Consider the following 20,789-nt stretch of genomic DNA (forward strand, 5'->3'; position numbering starts at 1 on the left):
TTTTGAGTCTGTAGTGGAGCCATATCATATATTCATTTAACAAATTCAATTATATGTGCTTGGCCAAAAAAATATTAATTTAGAAGCAGAAAAGAGAGAGGGGGGACAAGAGAAAATGCAGATAAATCATTTGTCCTGCTGACCGTTGGCCTCAGGGTGAGAGTGGATGAAGGTTATGGGTCTCCTCTTAATTTGACTCAGTTTGGTGACCTTCTCCTTGTGTGATGACCTAAGAATTTTGCAGGAATCATTTTAACCGTGTGATTTTTACCTTATGCTTTGACAGTTAGAACCTAACCATCACATAAGATGTGATTATACTCTACTCTGTTAAACAGTTTAAGAGATTTGAAGGCTTGCTTCCCAACACAAGTTGATCAGATGTGTTTCTTTCTCCTTTGCACGTTAGTAGATATATGATGTTTTTTGACATTAGAATTCAAAATACTACACTGAAAGTGCCCAAATCATCTTCTGTTTCTAGAGTACAATACTGAATTTTTAAAAAAATACATAGAAATTGGAACAGAACCACCAAGAGAAATTGTTGCTAAATTTAATCCCAGGAAGGTTTAAGTGACTAGCCAAAGAACTGGATTTCCTTACAATTCAAATGACCCGTTTTAACATGAGCTATGATTTCAAATTGTTATACCTTTGGGAATAAAAAAGTGTTTAAACTTTAAAACATAAGTAGAAGCCATATGTAACTATAGATGTTACTCAGTAATTTAAAAGAGTTCTGAAATGATTACTGGTATTTTATAGTCAGGATAAAATCAGACTACTATTCTTAGCAATGCCCATCACCTCAGGAAATAATCTAGTGTTTAAAATGTTGAAAAAAATTTAAAATAAAACTCATATTTTACAAACACAACCATTATGCACATGCAAAGAAAAGATATTTTTGGATTTCCAGAAAGAATTCAGAATTATGCTCCAGCTTTCACAATGTTGGGTTACTTAAATGAACATCTACAACTGAAGAAGGAAGCAGCAGATGCATACCAGAGGTAAAGGCTCCCTTTAATTGAAATGTGGTCCTTATTTGTCAGTTGGCCTTTTTAAGATATAGTTTCATTTTCATGAAGAAGGTACTAATAAAAGGTTCTGATTCTTTTCCTGATCTTTCGTTATTTATTATTATTACATTTTGTATATGAAAAGATACAGTTCTAAATTTTCAGCTATATTTTCGTTTCTGTTGCTCAACCTGAGAGAAAGAGAGGAAGAGAGAGACAGAGAGAGAAAAAAAATAAAAACCAAACCAGAAAACCTCTCAGGTTTTAGAAAAATCTGTCCCTTTACAGTTTGTCTCGCTTTATTATTAAAGACATGTGTTTATTCAGAGAAGAAATGAGATTTAAGGCATGAGAAAAAATTACATGTTATTTTGAATCACTTTAATGTCTACTATATCGTATTTATTCATTCAGTAAATATTTGTTAAACTGCTATGTGTCAAGCAGTGTCCTTGGCAGTGGCAATTTAGCAGTGAGTTAAAACAAACACAGGCTCAGTTCTCATGGAGCTCATGTTCTGGTGGAGGGGAGGCGCATGGTAAGCTAATAAACATCTGTGATGGTAACACTTGCTAGGAAAGAAAATCGAAGTAAAGGGCTAGACACTAGAGAGGCAAGCAGCAAATTTGAGATAGGTTTAAGAGGTAGGTTTCCTAAGGAGGCAATTAAGGCCTGACCTGAATGAAGCGAGGCCACAAGCCGTTTGGTTATCAGGGAAAGAGCATTCCAGGCAGAAGGAACAGCAAGAACAAGTGCTCTGAAGCAGGAGTGGACTTGGTATATTGAAGAAACAAGGACAGCGTGCTTCAGTGAGATGACCAGCTGGGAGAGTGAGAGGAAGTGAAATCAACTTGAAGTTTTATTCTCTACAAATTAATTGATCTGTGGGGCTTCCCTGGTAACACAGTGGTTAAGAATCTGCCTGCCAATGTAGGGGACACGGGTTCGAGCCCTGGTCCGGGAAGATCCCACATGCCGTAGAGCAGCTAAGCCCGTCCGCCACAACTACTGAGCCTGCGCTCTAGAGCCCGCGAGCCACAACTACACTGATCCCGCATGCCAGAACTATAGAAGCCCATGCACCTAGAGTCTGTGCTCCACAACAAGAGAAGCCACTGTAATGAGAAGCCCATGCAACGCAACAAAGAGTAGCCCCCGCTTGCCACAACTAGAGAAAGCCCGCGCGCACCAACAAAGACCCAACGCTGCCAAAAATAAATAAAAATTAAAAAAAAAATTAATCAATCTGTGAATAGGAAAATCACTGTTGATCTCATGAGTACTAGACGAAAAGTTAAAAGACCTGATTGCCTAACCTCTGAGGCACATCACTGCCCTAAATCTAAATAAACAGATGTCTAGAAGAAGCCTTGTCAGATAATAAATAATGGAGGTGTCCCAAATGCTTTGCCATCCTTGTATGGATCTCTCTGTAGTTAAAGAAGTAATCACTAGATGGTACTGGAGGCTGTATAATCAAGAAGTTATTTTGCCAGGTGTATGTGGAGAGAGGTTTATGAAAACCCACAATTCTATTTCTTTCAACGTTACAATAAAGTTACCAGTAAAGAAAATAGAAATTTGATAGGATACAACAGTGAGCAGGATTTTTAAACAGAGAAAACTAGGCAGCTTTAGAATGCTTGCTACTTTTTTCGGTATACATTATAATCACAAATATTGTGAGTGTAACACTGGTTATACCTTTGCTTAAAATGGCAACTCTATAGTCACTTGGGTATACACCACTCTTTCTTGACTGATCACCACTGTTGTTTTCTCCTTAAACAAGTATTTGAGACTTGAAATTACAAATTAGGTATAAATCTAACCACAGGTACAGTCTTTAATATGATACTGTTTCTGTAATACTGTCTTTTAGACTTCTCTGGCAAATTTTTGTTTTTCATGTAACATCAGGGGCATTAAAAGCTTTTCTTGGCTATTTCTCCCTGGCTAATCTTTAACAGAAAAAAAAAAGTCATTAAATATCCAACTGCTTTGGTTGTTGAGACATTTCCCTGCTTGCCCAAAGGGGACTGAGCATGAGAAGGTAAAAATATGGCCTGTCAGCATGTTGGTGTAGTTATTCTAAGCCTCTTGGGACTCCTGATGACTCATTCCCTTCTCTGAATTCATTATTGCCTAAATATCTTTCTGTATGTAGCAGGAAAACGCACATGAAAGCACTCAATTTCCTGGCTTCCTACCTCAAACTTCTAGTATATAAATAATTTTAAGAGTGTACTATGTACTTCAAATTCTGTATACTTCAAATATGTCAAAAGTTTAAAACATCAACCCAGTTGTTCCCCATGTTTAGATTAAAATCTTTGGAATATTTAAAGCTCAAGTATGGTAAGTAATTTCTCTTATTAAGAGGTCACTTTTTATTATTTTCCTGACAATCTAAAATCTATTAAGTGCTTTTGTGGTACCAGTTTAATAAAATATAAATAAGCTGTTATGGAACTAGTTAAATAATTAGTAGAATTAAATGAAGAAAACAAAAATCTGTAGATTCAGTTAAGGAGGAAGCGTAAAAGAATGCTATTGCACGTAGATAATTTAAAATACCTTGTCCTTTTTTTAAAGGGCAATTTTGTTGTTACAGACTGCAGAAGACAGAGATGCTTATAATGTTACAATAAGAAATTATGGCAGATTGTTATGGTAAGCATATTTTTTCCCATTAATTTCATGAACCTAACAGGTTTTTCTGGTGAAAGCTGTGGGGCTAGTAAAGTGATGACCAGTTTCCAGAGTAGCGGGTTGTGTATGAATGAGTACGATGATGACATTCCCCCAGGATACATCATTCCCACTGTACCAAGCTGTGTTAACAGTTTCCTGTCCCTGTAATGACCCCTAGCCCCAGTGTCCTTTGTGAGGACGAGGTTTAGAACTGATGTTTGTGAACTAGACAGGAGAGGTAGTTACTGTTTCTAATAGTAGAAGCCTAGTTAATTGGAAGAGGATTCAATTTATTCTGATTTGATGTATATTCTTAAACTGGGGGTGGGATTAAGGGTCCAGAAACCCTTTTGAGATAGTACACAAAAATTTTTGTATGTGTGCATTTTGGGGGTGGGGAGGGAGCAATATCACTTTCTTCAGAGTCTCGAAGACTTCCGACTTCAAAAAAAAGATTGAAAAAAAAAATAGGCTGGAAACCAATTGTTTCAGAGGATAGGACTCGGTTGGGACAGTAGGAGTGTTAATGGGAGGAAGGCTTTTGGCTCAAGGAGGCATTCCTCAAATTGAGAGCTGCCCCAAAATTGAATGTTCCAGTTTGAAACACATTATTAGAACTATAGTTTGATATTTTGGGATTAGTACCTACATCTTTTAAGGAGCTACATAGTAGAAATCGGAGGTAGCCAGTTCGTTTCTTTTATAACCGTGTAACTGAATCATATCTACAGACAGAAAATTTCCCCTGTTTTGATTGCTTCTCCTTTTAATTCTTTTAAATCGTTGTGTTTAGGAGTTGATAGAGCTCTGTCAGTTCCAACATTTTGTTGTAAGAAACTGTATGGAGCAAAGTATCTGTTCTCTTTAGTTAGATGTTTCATATAATGTAACTGTTTTAGAAGAAGATTTATACCTCCCATTGAAAATAGGTCATCTGATTTCTTTTTAATTTGTTTTTATTATGAAATATATTAAACATGCAAAACATAGCAATAGAGTATGGAGCATAATTTAGTGAATAGTCACCATTCAGATATAACAGATCTTAAAATTCTGCTAATAGGTTTCAGGTTTCTTTTTCAAAAAAAAAAGTTACAAATAAAGTTGAAGCCCCTTGTGCCCTTCTCTAGTTCCATTCTTTTCTCTACAAAAGTTATCAAATGTTTGAAGATAGTGTTCATTAAAAAAAATACTTTAAAAATACATGTATGGGGGGCTTCCCTGGTGGCACAGTGGTTAAGAATCTGCCTGCCAATGCAGGGGACACGGGTTCGAGCCCTGGTCTGGGAAGATCCCACATGCCGCAGAGCAGCTAAGCCCGTATACTACAACTACTGAGCCTGCAGTCTAGAGCCCGCATGCCACAACTACTGAAGCCTGTGCGCCTAGAGCTGGTGTTCCACAACAAGAGAAGCCACTGCAGTGAGAGGGATGTGCATCACAACGTAGAGTAACCCCCACTCACCACAACTAGAGAAAGCCCACGCGCAGCAACGAAGACCCAGTGCAGCCAAAAATAAACAAATTAGATTAATTAATTAAAAAAATACATGTATGTATCCATAAACAATCTAAGGTAGTCCTCTTCCCTTCATTAAATATTTATCAAAATTTGAGTTAATGGATTTTAAAATTCTTTCACCTTCATAAAATTAATTTTAGAAGCAAACATTGCCTATATTTTTAGCTCCCATCCACACCTCCAAGATTAAAAAGGTTTTATGAAAAGATTTCTCATAACACATTAAAAATAGAAGCAGTTTCTGATTATAGTGATAGATACCAGAAATCAGAGTCTCAGGTTCAGTGAGTCTGTTCCAGGTGGTGGCAGCCTCTCTTCATTTTTAAGTAAACAAAACACGTTTTTTTATTTTGTTGTTATTAAAAAGCATTCTACTTTAGTATCATGCATAACAATTTTTACTTTTATTCCTATTAAATGCCGAAAAGATAATGTATAGTTTTGTCTGTGGGATTTTAGTGTATCTATATGCCCTCCAAAAAAATGGATGTGCAGATAAAGAGTTTACACGGAGGCTGGGTTTGGTTATGACTTGCTAAGCTTGTCAAAGATGCTCATAGGGTAATATTTAACTAACATATTAAGCTTAAAAAATTAGAGTTCTATATCAAAGTCAACTTGAAATTATTTTTATAACAGAGTTTAATTCAAGTTTGTTTTAAAAAAAAAGGCAGTTTGTAATTTAGCAGAACTGTTCATTTTCACACATAATTTAAAAGTGTGAAGTTAAATCCCCTTAGTGCATCCTGTTTGAAATAAGTGATAACGCCTTCTATTTTAATATAAGGCTTTTCTACAGCTTTAACACTGGTAGATGAAGTAGGTTAAGTTGTTAAAAGAGCTTTAGTATAATAATATTTCTGAATTTTGATGATATTATCCAAAATGATTTTTGATATTAAAAGTAAGTTATGTTTTGCTTCTTAGTTCTATTGGTGAATATGATAAAGCTATCCAGGCTTTTAAGTCAACACCCCTTGAGGAGTTAGAAGACATCATAGGTTTTGGATTGGCTTTATTTATGAAGGGTCTGTATAAAGAGAGCAGCAAAGGTAAGTGCATTGCTTAAAGGATACTTTCTACTTTTCCAGAGCTGAGAAGAATTTAATCATGATGAGCTTACATACAGAAAGATGTAATATTAAGATGGGGGTAGGGGTTGCAGTGTTTATTAAAAATCTGACTAAAAGTCAGGAACGTTAAGAGGTACTTTTTAACTGTTCCTTCCTTTAGTACATTATTATGATGAATAGTCTTTTTAGCAGTGTTGCAAACTGAATTTTATCTTTATTATTTAGATGAGGAAACAGACCCAATATCACTTAGGGTACATGTATAAGGTAGCATTTGAAAGCAAGTATTTACTACTCCACAGTGTTTAAATATACATTTCTGATAAATGAAGACCTCAACCATTGTTAGTAATAATACATTTTGGTTTCTCCAAAAATGCTTATTGAGTGCATTTCCACATATATGGCCCAGCCTATGTGTGTGCAGCTCATTTTAAGTACTGCTTAATGGAGTTGCTGGTCTGTACATGGGAATGTGGGTGATACCTCAATGGCTCTAGACCTCCACTTCTTTTGAAGATAGTAATTCAAACCTGCCTATAGATTCTAAAGAAGGAAATTGAGAAATACCACATAATAACCCAAATGATATTCCCAGAATCACCTTGGAACAGCTAAACCAAGTTAGATATTCTAAATTTTTATTCCATTCACTTGAGAGCAAGGGAACAATAAGATGTAATTTTAGTTAGACCCTTTTAAAAAATAGGATTAGGTGGGCTTCCCTGGTGGCGCAGTGGTTGAGAGTCCGTCTGCCGATGCAGGGGACATGGGTTCGTGCCCTGGTCTGGGAACATCCCACATGCTGCGGAGCGGCTGGGCCCGTGAGCCATGGCCGCTGAGCCTGCACGTCCGGAGCCTGTGCTCCGCAATGGGAGAGGCCACAACAGTGAGAGGCCCGCGTACTGCGGAAAAAAAAAAAAAAAAAAATAGTATTAGGAAAGGAAATATCCCACCATTTGTCAGTCAGGATTGCTTTTACATTGTTTTGTTTTTGTTTCCAACTCTATGTAACAGCCTACGAGAGAGCCTTGTCTACTGTTGAATCAGAGCAAGACAAAGCTCATATCTTGACAGCTCTGGCAATAGCGGAGTATAAACAAGGAAAAATGGACGTAGCCAAGACATTGTTATTTAAATGGTATGTATAGTTGACATCAACACTCGACATGACCAGATACTTAAATATTGGGTTAAAATTTGGAGGAACGTAAAATGAAGTTCTTAATGTTTCAGGAACATTTTTGTGAACAAAAGGGATTGGACCCACCTGGTTCTGAACTGACAGTCACAGGTGGAGCTAGAGATCATGGCTTAATTTTAAATTCTGGATTCATCCAATCCTTCAAAACCATCCTGTACTCTGTGTGTATTATTTATTTTTTAAAAACAATAATTGATCAGCTGATATCTTCGGCTCATAAAATTTTAATGAAGGCAGTCATTAACTGGCTTGCTTTTGGCCCCGTAAGTTCCCAAAGAGACTTTTTTTCCTCTTTCATTTTCAGGTTAACCTGATAAAGTTCATTTAAAGTTGAGTCTTTAAAAATGTGTATATACACCAATATAAATTGTAACTGTTTCTTTATTTTTGGAATAATTTAATAAAATAACAGTCTCTGATATCTGTGATTACTTATATGGTATTTTTTAAAAAATAATTTATTTTATTTTATTTTTGGCTGCGTTGGGTCTTGGTTGTTGCATGTGGGCTTTTCTCTGGTTGCAGTGAGCAGGGGCTACTCTTCATTGTGTGCAGGCTTCTTTTTCTTTTTCTTTAATTTTTAACTTTTATTGTATTTATTTTTTTATACAGCAGGTTCTTATTAGTCATCAGTTTTATACACATCAGTATATACCTGTCAATGCCAATCGCCCAGTTCATCACACCACCATCCCCACACCCCGGCCGCTTTCCCTGCTTGCTGTCCATACGTTTGTTCTCTACATCTGTGTCTCAGTTTCTGCCCTGCAGACTGGTTCATCTGTACCATTTTTCTAGGTTCCACATATATGCATTAATATACGATATTTGTTTTTCTCTTTCTGACTTACTTCACTCTGTGTGACAGTCTCTACATCCATCCACGTCTAAACAAATGACCCAATTTCGTTCCTTTTTATGGCTCAGTACTATTCCATTGTATATATGTACCACATCTTCTTTATCCATTCATCTGTCTCTGGACATTTAAGTTGCTTCCATGACCTGACTATAAATAGTAAATAGTAAACAGTGCTGCAGTAAATAGTTCTGCAGTGAACATTGGGGTGCATGTGTCTTTTTGAATTATGGTCTTCTCTGGGTATATGCCTAGTAGTGGGATTGCTGAATCATATGGTAATTCTATTTTTAGTTTTTTAAGGAACCTCCATACTGTTCTCCATAGTGGCTGTATCAATTTACATTCCCACCAACAGTGCAAGAGGGTTTCCTTTTCTCCACACCCTCTCCAGCATTTGTTGTTTGTAGATTTTCTGATGATGCCCATTCTAACTGGTGTGAGGTGATACCTCATTGTAGTTTTGATTTGCATTTCTCTAATAATTAGTGATGTTGAGCAGCTTTTCATGTGCTTCTTCACCACCTGTATGTCTCCTTTGGAGAAATGTCTATTTAGGTCTTCTGCCCATTTTTGGATTGGGTTGTTTGTTTTTTTAATATTGAGCTGCATGAGCTGTTTATATATTTTGGGGATTACTCCTTTGTCCGTTGATTCGTTTGCAAATATTTTGTCCCATTCTGAGGGTTGTCTTTTCATCTTGTTTATGGTTTCCTTTGCTGTGCAAAAGCTTTTAAGTTTCATTAGGTCCCATTTGTTTATTTTTGTTTTTATTTCCATTACTCTAAGAGGTGGATCAAAAAAGATCTTGCTGTGATTTATGTCAGAGAGTGTTCTTCCTATGTTTTCCTCTAAGAGTTTTATAGTGTCCGGTCTTACATTTAGGTCTCTAATCCGTTTTGAGTTTATTTTTGTGTATGGTGTTAGGGAGTGTTCTAATTTCATTCTTTTACATGTAGCTGTCCAGTTTTCCCAGCACCACTTATTGAAGAGACTGTCTTTTCTATATTGTACAGCCTTGGCTCCTTTGTCATAGATTAGTTGACCATAGGTGCATGGGTTTATCTCTGGGCTTTCTATCTTGTTCCATTTATCTATATTTCTGTTTTTGTGCCAGTACCATACTGTCTTGATTACTGTAGCTTTATAGTAAAGTCTGAAGTCACGTAGTCTGATTCCTCCAGCTCCGTTTTTTTCCCTCAAGACTGGCTATTTGGGGTCTTTTGTGTCTCCATAAAAATTTTAAGATTTTTTGTTCTAGTTCCATAAAAAATGCCATTAGTAATTTCATAGGGATAGCATTGAATCTGTAGATTGCTTTGGGTACTATAGTCATTTTCACAATATTGATTCTTCTAATCCAAGAACATGGTATATCTCTCCATCTGTTGGTATCATCTTTCATTTCTTTCATCAGTGTTTTATAGATTTCTGCATACAGGTCTTTTGTCTCCCTAGGTAGGTTTATTCCTAGGTATTTTATTCTTTTTGCTGCAATGGTAAATGGGAGTATTTCCTTAATTTCTCTTACAGATTTTTCATCATTAGTGTATAGGAATGCAAGAGATTTCTGTATATTAATTTTGTATCCTGCAATTTTACCAGATGCACTGATTAGCTCTAGTAGTTTTCTGGTGGCATCTTTAGCATTCTCTATGTATAGTATCATGTCATCTGCAAACAGTGACAGTTTTACTTCTTTTCCAATTTGTATTCCTTTTATGTCTGTCTTCTCTGATTTCTGCAGTTAGGACTTCCATAACTGTGTTGAATAATAGTGGTGAGAGTGGACATCCTTGTTCCTGATCTTAGAGGAAATGCTTTCAGTTTTTCACCACTGAGAATGATGTTTACTGTGGGTTTGTTGTATATGGACTTTATTATGTTGAGGTAGGTTCCCTCTCTACCCACTTTCTGGAGAGTTTTTATCATAAATTGGTGTTGAATTTTGTCAAAAGCTTTTTCTGCATCTATTGAGATGATCATATGGTTTTTATTCAGTTTGTTAATATGGTGTATCACATTGGTTGATATGCGTATATTGAACAATCCTTGCATCCCTGGGCTAAATCCCACTTGATCATGGTGTATGATCCTTTTAATGTGTTGCTGGATTGTGTTTGCTAATATTTTGTTGAGGATTTTTGCATCTATATTCATCAGTGATATTGGTCTGTAATTTTCTTTTCTTGTAGCATCTTTGTCTGGTTTTAGTATCAGGGTGATGGTGGCCTCATAGAATGAGTTTGGGAGTTTTCCTTCCTCTGCAATATTTTGGAAGAGTTTGAGAAGGATGGGTGTTAGCTCTTCTCTAAATGTTTGATAGAATTCACCTGTGAAGCTATCTGGTCCTGGACTTTTGTTTGTTGGAAGATTTTTAATCACAGTTTCAGTTTCATTACTTGTGATTGGTCTGTTCATATTTTCTATTTCTTCTTGGTTCAGTCTTGGAAGGTTATACCTTTCTAAGAATTTGTCCATTTCTTCCAGGTTGTCCATTTTATTGGCATAGAGTTGCTTGTAGTAGTTTCTTAGGATGCTTTGTATTTCTGCACTGTCAGTTGTTACTTCTCCTTTTTCATTTCTAATTCTGTTGATTTTAGTCTTCTCCCTTTTTTTCTTGATGAGTCTGGCTAATGGTTTATCAATTTTGTTTATCTTCTCCAAGAACCAGCTCTTAGTTTTATTGATCGTTGCTATTGTTTTCTTTGTTTCTATTTCATTTATTTCTGCTCTGATCTTTATGATTTCTTTCCTTCTGCTAACTTTAGGTTTTGTTTGTTCTTCTTTCTCTAGTTCCTTTAGGTGTAAGGTTAGATTGTTTATTTGAGAGTTTTGTTTCTTGAGGTAGGCTTGTATAGCTATAAACGTCCCTCTTAGAACTGCTTTTGCTGCATCCTATAGGTTTTGGATTGTCATGTTTTCATTGTCATTTGTCTCTAGGTATTTTTTGATTTCCTCTTTGATTTCTTCAGTGATCTCTTGGTTATTTAGTAACATATTGTTCAGCCTCCATGTGTTTGTGTTTTTTATGTTTTTTTCCTTGTAATTGATTTCTAATCTCTTAGCATTGTGGTCAGAAAAGATGCTTGATATGATTTCAGTTTTCTTAAATTTACTGAGGCTTGATTTGTGACCCAAGATGTGATCTATCCTGGAGAATGTTCTGTGTGCACTTGAGAAGAAAGTGTAATCTGCTGTTTTTGGATGGAATATCCTATAAATATCAGTTAAATCTATCTTGTCTTTTGTGTCATTTAAAGCTTGTGTTTCCTATTTATTTTCAATTTGGGTGATCTTTCCATTGGTGTAAGTGAGGTGTTAAAGTCCCCCACTATTATTGTGTTACTGTCAATTTCCTCTTTGATAGCTGTTAGCAGTGGCCTTATGTATTGAGGTGCTCCTATGTTGGGTGCATATATATTTATAATTGTTATAGCTTCTTCTTGGATTGATCCCTTGATCATTATGTAGTGTTGTTCCTTGTCTCTTGTAACATTCTTTATTTTAAAGTCTATTTTATCTGATATGAGTATTGCTACTCCGGCTTTCTTTTGATTTCCATTTGCATGGAATATCTTTTTCCATCCCCTCACTTTCAGTCTGAATGTGTCCCTAGGTCTGAAGTGGTTCTCTTGTAGACAGCATATATATGGGTCTTGTTTTTGTATCCATTCAGCAAGCCTGTGTCTTTTCGTTGGAGCATTTAATCCATTTATGTTTAATTTAGTTATCGATATGTATGTTCCTATTACCATTTTCTTAATTGTTTTGGGTTTTTGTAGGTCATTTTCTTCTCTTGTGTTTCCCACTTAGAGAAGTTCCTTTAGCATTTGTTGTAGAGCTGGTTTGGTGGTGCTGAATTCTCTTAGCTTTTGCTTGTCTGTAAAGCTTTTGATTTCTCCATTGAATCTGAATGAGATCCTTGCTGGGTAGAGTAATCTTGGTTGTGGGGTCTTACCTTTCATCACTTTAAGTATATCATGCCACTCCCTTCTGGCTTGTAGAGTTTCTGCTGAGAAATCAGCTGTTAACCTTATGGGAGTTCCCTTGTATGTTATTTGTCGTTTTTCCCTTGCTGCTTTTAATGATTTTTCTTTGTCTTTAATTTTTGCCAATTTGATTACTATGTGTCTTGGCGTGTTTCTCCTTGGGTTTATCGTGTATGGGACTCTCTGCACTTCCTGGACTTGGATGGCTATTTCCTTTCCCATGTTAGGGAAGTTTTCGACTATAATCTCTTCAAATATTTTCTCTGATCCTTTCTCTCTCTCTTCTCCTTCTGGGACCCCTATAATGTGAATGTTGTTGTGTTTAATTGTGTCCCAGAGGTCTCTTAGGCTGTCTTCATTTCTTTTCATTCTTTTTTCTTTATTCTGTTCCACAGCAGTGAATTCCACCATTCTGTCTTCCAGGTCACTTATCCATTCTTCTGCCTCAGTTATTCTGCTATTGATTCCTCTAGTGTAGTTTTCATTTCAGTTATTGTATTGTTCATCTCTGTTTGTTCGTTTTTTAATTCTTCTAGGTCTTTGTTAAACATTTCTTGCATCTTCTCGATCTTTGCCTCCATTCATTTTCCGAGGTCCTGGATCATCTTCACTATCATTATTCTGAATTCTTTTTCTAGAAGGTTGCCTATCTCCACTTCATTTAGTTGTTTTTCTGGGGTTTTATCTTATTTCTTCATCTGGTACATAGCCCTGTGCCTTTTCATCTTGTCTGTCTTTCTTTGAATGTGGTTTTTGTTCCACAGGCTGCAGGATTGTAGTTCTTCTTGCTTCTGCTGTCTGCCCTCTGGTGGATGAGGCTATCTAAGAGGCTTGTACAAGTTTTCTGATGGGAGGGACTGGTGGTGGGTAGAGCTGACTGTTGCTGTGCTGGGCAGAGCTCAGTAAAACCTTAATCCACTTGACTGCTGATGGGTGGGGCTGGGTTCCCTCCCTGTTGGTTGTTTAGCCTGAGGCAACCCAACACTGGAGCCTACCTGGGCTCTTTGGTGGGGCTAATAACAGACTCTGGGAGGGCTCATGCCAAGGAGTACTTCCCAGAACTTCTGCTGCCAGTGTCCTTGTCCTCACGGTGAGACAGAGCCATCCTCCACCAGCGGAAGTGGGAGCACGTCCTTCTACTCCACCATCTTTGTTCCAATCTCTGCAGGCTTCTTATCGCAGTGGCTCCTTTTGTTGTGCAGCATGGGCTCTAGGCACATGGGCTTCATAGTTGTGGCACACAGGCTCAGTAGTTGTGGCTCACGGGCTCTAGAGCACAGGCTCAGTTGTTGTGTCTCACGGGCTTAGTTGCTCTACAGCATGTGGGATCTTCCCAGATCAGGGCTCAAACCCATGACCCCTGCATTGGCAGGTGGATTCCTAACCACTGTGCCACCAGAGAGGCCATATATGGTATTTTTTGACTTTTCGAAATATTTTGTTGGGGGGGGGGATGTTGAACTTATTAATTCCTTAAAAAGCAGGAGATGATTAATGGATGCTATTGGACAGTGGTTATCAGTGAGTGCTCTGTTGGCATTTTCAGTGGTACAGATCTTCATAGTACAGAATTGTTTCCCCCATTGCAGGAAGATCTTATCCTTGTCCCCCATCTGTTAGATGCTAACAGCACTCCTCAATCATTGTGGAAATGAAAGAAGTGCCTCCACATCTCCAAATTATGCTCCCGTGCCAAAGGTTAGGGGGATGGAGATGACTAGATGGTACTAGTTGAGAATGACTTCTATACGATAAGCGTTGGTTTTGTTTATTCGTGGTGATACTTTTGTTCCATCCTGATAAAAGTAATTTTCCTGTATAATAAATAAGCAGTTCTTTCTCCTCCTCTTAGCTATTTTGAGAAGACCAATCAGAATTTTAAAAATCTTGTCACTTTACATGGATATACTCATGTAACGTGAATATATGTTCAGAATATCCAAATTTGCAAATAGCTTGAGAAAAAGAATCATAGATGCTAATATGTTGCTGCAGTAATCAAGAGCAAAAGTAACACCAAATTATTATGATTAGATTAGTCTTGGGTTACTGTTTAAAACAGTAAATGAAACTGTTTTGAACATTAGTAGAAGTGGGGAAAAATAGTAGAATATTTTCTTGTTCTTTTCTCCTCTTATGAGGGAAAACCTTTACCTCCTTTTTTTTGCGTTGTTGGATCCAGGGCTAGGTATTTTATCTGATCTATGTTTTTTTCTTTGTTTTTGGTTCTCTGCATGTCATCTTCCAAACTTAACACTGCAGACTGCTCCCTTTCCTGCCCCTTGGCATTCTTTTCTTTGACTTCCTTTCTATGAATAATTCAGTTACCTGTTCTTTATTCATCTTGTTTGGCATTCTCATGTTGGGAACAAAGCAGTGTCCTCGGTGCTTAGGCGGAGTGTGAATAAGTTCAATACATAAGGGGAAAAAATCTGGTTACCAGCATCATAGAATTTTTGATATAAATAACTATATGTAAAATTCTAGCACGTGGTACAGGACAACATGCAGGTACCGTGCATTCAGCATGTGTTAGCTTAATGGGATGTAGTCATTTCAGTAATAATTTAGATTTTTTTTTTTGTTTTTTGTTTTTTTTTTTTGGCTGCATTGGGTCTTCGTTGCTGTGCGCGGGCTTTCTCTAGTTGCGGTGAGCAGGGACTACTCTTTGTTGCGGTGCGCGGGCTTCTCATTTGTGGTGGCTTCTCATTGCAGAGCACAGGCTGTAGGTGTGTCGGCTTCAGTAGTTGAGGCATGCTGGCTCAGTAGTTGTGGTTCGTGGGCTCTAGAGTGCAGGCTCAGTAGTTGTGGTGCATGGGCTTAGTTGCTCTGCAGCATGTGGGATCTTCCTGGACCAGGGCTCAAACCCGTGTCCTCTGCATTGGCAGGCAGATTCTGAACCACCGTTCCACCAGGGAAGTCCCTAGATTTTGTATATTAATACATATTAGAGTATATGTTTGTTCTCTTTTGAACCAAGGCACAAATTAGAATTTCTTCTTTTGTTGTTAGTATTGGAATTTATATTTTACTATTTGCTTTTTTTTAGTTACAACTTATGGTGTGGTTTATTTATATTGATGGAAATGACTATAACTAATTGATATTCTTCCATATTTGGATGCCTCCATCTATTAACCCTTATCGTAAAAAGAGTTACTATGGATGCTTTAAGTTTACTCCAGAGCTGCCCATGAAAATTCATGACTTTGTAGCTGTTTGTCAAAATAAAATTCTAAACAGCTTGTTATCTCCTCCCCCAAAATAATAGAAAGACGTAGTGGTAGGTATGTGATATTTTATAATGTTACAGCTATTTATATTATATTTTAATGAACTTTGTTTAACAAAATTTTCAGAGTTCCTATGTTTTGTTACAGTACAACATTCATAATTATTATTAGAAGTACTGTTAAGTTTATAAAGAGCTCAGGTTTTCTTCATTTTAATTAATAAGGATTCCTAAACATTATTGACTTTTACCTCCATAAGCTTAAATCAGATTTCACGGCTGAAGAAGGAAAAGAAAAAAGCTGGATGTTTACATACAAAATTTAAATTCTCCTTCAATTATAAATGTGCTCACTTGGAATATGGTGGATATACAGTTTTTATAATTATTATATATTGCTCTTGTTTCAAATACCACAGAACAATAAGACAAAAGCTTTTTGCGAATGATAAAAATCAGAACTTAGGTTAAGGATTTTTCTTTATTATTCATACCTTTTAGGATTTTATTGGAACTAAAGATTTTAGCGAAATTATTCTAATTATTTACCTAGAACTATGACCCAAAGAGACTGTGCTGTATATTTGTTTCTAAACGTACATAAAATGACCAGAAAGGAAATTTGGCTATTGATGCTCTGCAAAGGCCATTGGTACTTTTAACTGCTTCAGAAATTCAGGGAAACGGGACTTCCCTGGTGGTCCAGTGGTAAAGAATCCGTTCTGCAATGCAGGTGACATGGATTTGATCCCTGGTTGGGGAACTAAGATCCCACGTGCCATGGGGCAACTAAGCCACGCGCCACAGCTACTGAGCCTGCGTGCCGCAAACTACAGAGCCCACGCGCCATAACTAAAGACCTGACACAGCCCAAAAAAAAAAGAAATTCAGGGAAATTACTGTTCCTAGAAACCATGGAACTTAGTTTTATAGTTATTTTAAGCCGGACTGTAGTTTGGTGAATCTATAAGTAAATTGTTTTTTCTACCAACTGTTAAGTATGTTTTAATAGCTACAGACTATTGTACTCATGGCTAATAGGCAATTAAAAATACATTTACAGCTCTATCTTAAAAGAACCAACCACGGAAAGCCTTCAAGCCCTGTGTGCTCTAGGATTGGCAATGCAGGATGCAACACTGTCCAAAGCTGCACTTAATGAGTTACTGAAGCACTGCAAACAGAAAGACAATGATTATCAGAGGTGCCTTCTTACTTCAGCGATCTATGCACTGCAAGGTCGCACTGTGGCAGTGCAGAGACAAGCATCTAAAGCTGTTCACAGGTAAATTCTGTACTTGTGAACTTGGGGTCTAGTTATACTTGATGAAGTTGTCTTTGATGTTTGGACCTTATTAAGACTATATAATGAGGTAAGCATATATATTTGGAAACCAAGTTGTGGTTTTATGAAACTGCACGTAGGATCAGGTAACTGACTCCACGTTATTTCACCTCTAACAATTTAAATAAAAAATTCAGTTGGTAAAGAGAGAACAGAAAATCTTTCAGATTAAGCCCCAAATCTCGTTTTTCTTAAGAACATAAAAAGTTTATTCACAAATGAAGGAATAAAAATGGTTAATATACAAGAAAATATCTGAAACTTCATTAATAATACAATAAATGCAAATTTTAAGATATAATTTTTGACAAATTGACAAAGATTTTTAAGCTTTTTAAAAAAATTAGAAATACTGAGTAAAAGCAGTTTATACATGGAGGACTCATACAGGACCTGTAACTGGCCACAAAACATTTTCCCCAAATTCTCCTGAACCAAATCTTGTTTTAATATGAAAGCCCTTACAAATTCTCAGGTTTGTGTTATTGTCAGTTTATTATCTGATACCGTCCAGTTTGATGGTTTTAGGAACTTTTTGGCCACTCAAACATTCATTAATGTTCAAAATTTGGAAAATATAAACCTGTTATCACTAGCAACAGCAGTTATTTATTAGATTTATTTTTAGCAGTAAAGTGTTACATCTGTAGTTTATTTTCCGTCCACAGTTCTCATCTCTGTGTTTTCTTTGAACACAACGTATTAAAATTTCCTTAACCTTTCCTAATTGAATCTCATGGCTCTGTAATCATCACATTGCTGATTTTTCTTTCTTATTTTAATAAAAACTGTAGGTGTATATAGGAGATATAAAGTATGTTTCTAAAAATTCAGTCACTTTTAACCACATGTAGAGAATTAATTTGAACTTGTTTTAGATGTCTAAAAGATTTTTAACTTAGATACTAAATAAAATGTTGATTTGGGGGGGTACTTTTTGTGATTAAAGTAACTACCATCTCTAAGCCCTCTGCTTTTGATGATCATTATAGTAACCCAGCTGATCCTGCTCTTTGGTCTTTGTTGTCCCGAGTAGTTGCTCAGTATACTCAACGAAATGCAAAGGTGAGTAATGTTCTAAATTCTAGCAAAAGACAAAATAACTTACGATGTGGTATATAATATAATTTTAAAGTATCAATATTAACATTATCATTCTGGAAAATAATTAACTAATAGAGCAAGGGAGTTCTGTTATTTAGTGCAGTTTTTCATTAGTCATTCAACAAGTAGTACACGGAGTTTCTTCCATGTACTATTGTACTGCTCTGGGTGTTATGGAAGATACAAAGAAGGAGGTGGACTTTTTTGAACATGTATAGATTGTTACGTTATTCTTATAATTTCACTTTCTTTTCCAGGTAAAATGTCCAATTGAATTTTTTTACATTAAGGATTTCAGATCGACTTTATGAAAACTATCATGCTGCGTATATTTTCCTTACATTTAGTACTGAGTTGAATATTGAGGTGGTGGTGGTGAGGTTCATGATGCTCTGAACTTTAGTTACTTATTTTACTGGGGACTATGGACATTTTAAAAATACTTAATTTTCATGGAGTAAAACTGTGTTAGTTTATCTTAAAATAAGTTTTGTGGTCTCTCTTTTTTTTCTTTCAGTCTTCATTTCACAATCTTGTATATTGTTATAAAATTGTATACTTGTTTGTTACTACTGTAAAGTCATGTAACTTTTGGACCTTTAATGAATATTTTAAAAGAGCAGAGTTGAACTGATCATAGGAGAAAAGATTTTCTTTTATAAAAATATTAAACTGCTTTTTTAAAGTTGGTACTTAAGGAGTTTAAAAGTTACAAATGTGATAAAGCTGAACCTTTCAAATGACTTAATGTAAAGATTTTATCAGTCTTAATTTTTACTTTTTTGTGAAAGTTTATGCATTTATATAAGTAATAATTTGTTTACTATTATAGGGAGGTGCGGTAGCAGGAAATGTGGCTTATATTCTGGACTCAAATCATGGAAAGGTTAGTTTGCCCCAATTCAAAGGAAATGTTAAATAACATTATTATTATTTAACATTGGAAATGTTAAATAATATTATTTACTGTTAAATAATATTGTTAAATAATATTATTGATGAATAATTTTTCTTCTTAGGCTTGGGGGTCACACAATATCCAATATAGTACTACTTCTAGTCACTTTGAAAGTCAGGGAGCTATAAAGAGAATTGATTAACACCCTTCCTTTCTCTTTGTAGAAGGCACTACTATACACTGCAGTAAATCAGTTGGCTGTGGGAAGCAGTTCAGCAGATGGTGAGAAAAATACTGCACTAAAAGCCATTCAGAAGGCAGCTCTCCTTTCTCCAGGTGAGTATAATGTGATCCATTTCATTATTTAGGATTCCGTCCATCTTGCATTTGTGTTAAAGAAGCAAAGTTTGTATTTTTATGAAATAAGGGAATTTTAAAATATTTTAAGATCTTGCATATTATTCGATTACTGCACTCAGCTACTGATATTTAAGAGATAATCAGTTATTGAAGCAGGCTCAAAGGAATATCTGTATAAAGATACTTCATTAACCATTATCAAAACTCTGCATTATATATTTTCAAAAAGTGGTTTTATTTCTGTTTTCCATCAGTCTGGTTTAATGAGGTTTATTTATAGCTACTAAATTATTTAATAAACATGTTTAGTTATTTTTATGTGTAGTTAACTTCTTGAAGAGTGGAGATATGTCTTCTATGGTAACCGTTAGAACTGCCAAGGTGCTGGCCTCACATGAACTAATTTCTTAGTTCTAACCAGAGTCGTATGTATGCCATTGGTCACAAAAGGCACTGAGGAACTGCATGTAACCTGCATCAGCATGCTTCCGTTACCACGGCTGGAGAAATGCTATAGAGGATTGGAATGTCTAACAAAGTAGGGTTATGGGATGTATTTTTACGTAACATTATTTTTAACATGAAATATAGCTTTAAACAGTATATTCCCCCAGAGCACTTCAAACATTTGCTGGATCAGAATGCTATTGCTTTTGGCCAGGGACTGTGGGGAAACATACAAAGAACAGGTTCAGTACTGTCTTCACAATAAATGGTAAGGATCCTAACTAAACTTCAGAGATTATTTTATAAAACAAGTAAACAGACCAATGTCCTGTTGTTTATTCTTTCTTTCATTTTTGAACTAGAACAAAAAGAAATCCTAAACATTTGGTTTTATCTATGTTCTATGTTAGGTAAGTTTCTGATTTTTAAAGGTGTTCCCAAACAAGTATTAGATATAGAATTACTCTCAAGAATTCTTACTGTGGATCTAGAATGATAAATGTTAGCCTCTGATTGTGTACATGGCATGCACTTTAGAAAGGTGAGATTGCCCAGCTAAGATCTTCTCTAATCATTTTTTCTGATTTTCCCATATTATCTGGAGAAATTCATAAACAAGGAAGCAGAGTCATATAGGAAGCTTAAAACAAGGACTGACTGATGAAGCTGAGTGCTTATTTGAGACTTGTGTGGAGTCCAGTGAAAGTGAATGTAATTGTAGTTATGTGTAGTAGCTGTACATCTAACCTTTGTAGATCTTTAGTTAGACAAAGTACAATTTTGATAGATGGTACTCCAAGGAATCTTTTCAGAAATTTAAATATAATCCCAGGAATTTAGAATTGAATGGAAAGAAATCCAATGTCTGTTAGATTAGTACTTCTGTGATATTAAAAGGTATTTTTAGCAAACCATATTAATTTTTTTTAGGTTTCTAGTATATATATAGTATAAATTATATATATGTGTATATACATATATATGTATAAATTATATATATGTGTATACACATATATATGTATAATATTTATATT

General features: G+C 35.8%; 1 protein-coding gene across 7 annotated transcripts in view; it reads left to right on the forward strand.

Annotated features, from left to right (window-relative positions):
• SKIC3 (SKI3 subunit of superkiller complex) overlaps positions 1-20,789 on the forward strand; it is a 155,128-nt gene that overhangs the window by 113,717 nt on the left and 20,622 nt on the right. For all 7 annotated transcript variants that reach the window (XM_049707062.1, XM_049707063.1, XM_049707064.1 and 4 more), the window contains 8 exons: positions 923-1,016; positions 3,621-3,698; positions 6,169-6,293; positions 7,332-7,455; positions 16,665-16,886; positions 17,939-18,011; positions 18,883-18,936; positions 19,173-19,284. In XM_049707062.1, the coding sequence (XP_049563019.1) occupies positions 923-1,016; positions 3,621-3,698; positions 6,169-6,293; positions 7,332-7,455; positions 16,665-16,886; positions 17,939-18,011; positions 18,883-18,936; positions 19,173-19,284 (882 nt within the window). The remainder of the gene's footprint in view (positions 1-922; positions 1,017-3,620; positions 3,699-6,168; positions 6,294-7,331; positions 7,456-16,664; positions 16,887-17,938; positions 18,012-18,882; positions 18,937-19,172; positions 19,285-20,789) is intronic.

The sequence above is a fragment of the Orcinus orca genome, chromosome 3 (genome assembly GCF_937001465.1).
Source record: "Orcinus orca chromosome 3, mOrcOrc1.1, whole genome shotgun sequence".
NCBI classification, from domain to species: domain Eukaryota; kingdom Metazoa; phylum Chordata; class Mammalia; order Artiodactyla; family Delphinidae; genus Orcinus; species Orcinus orca.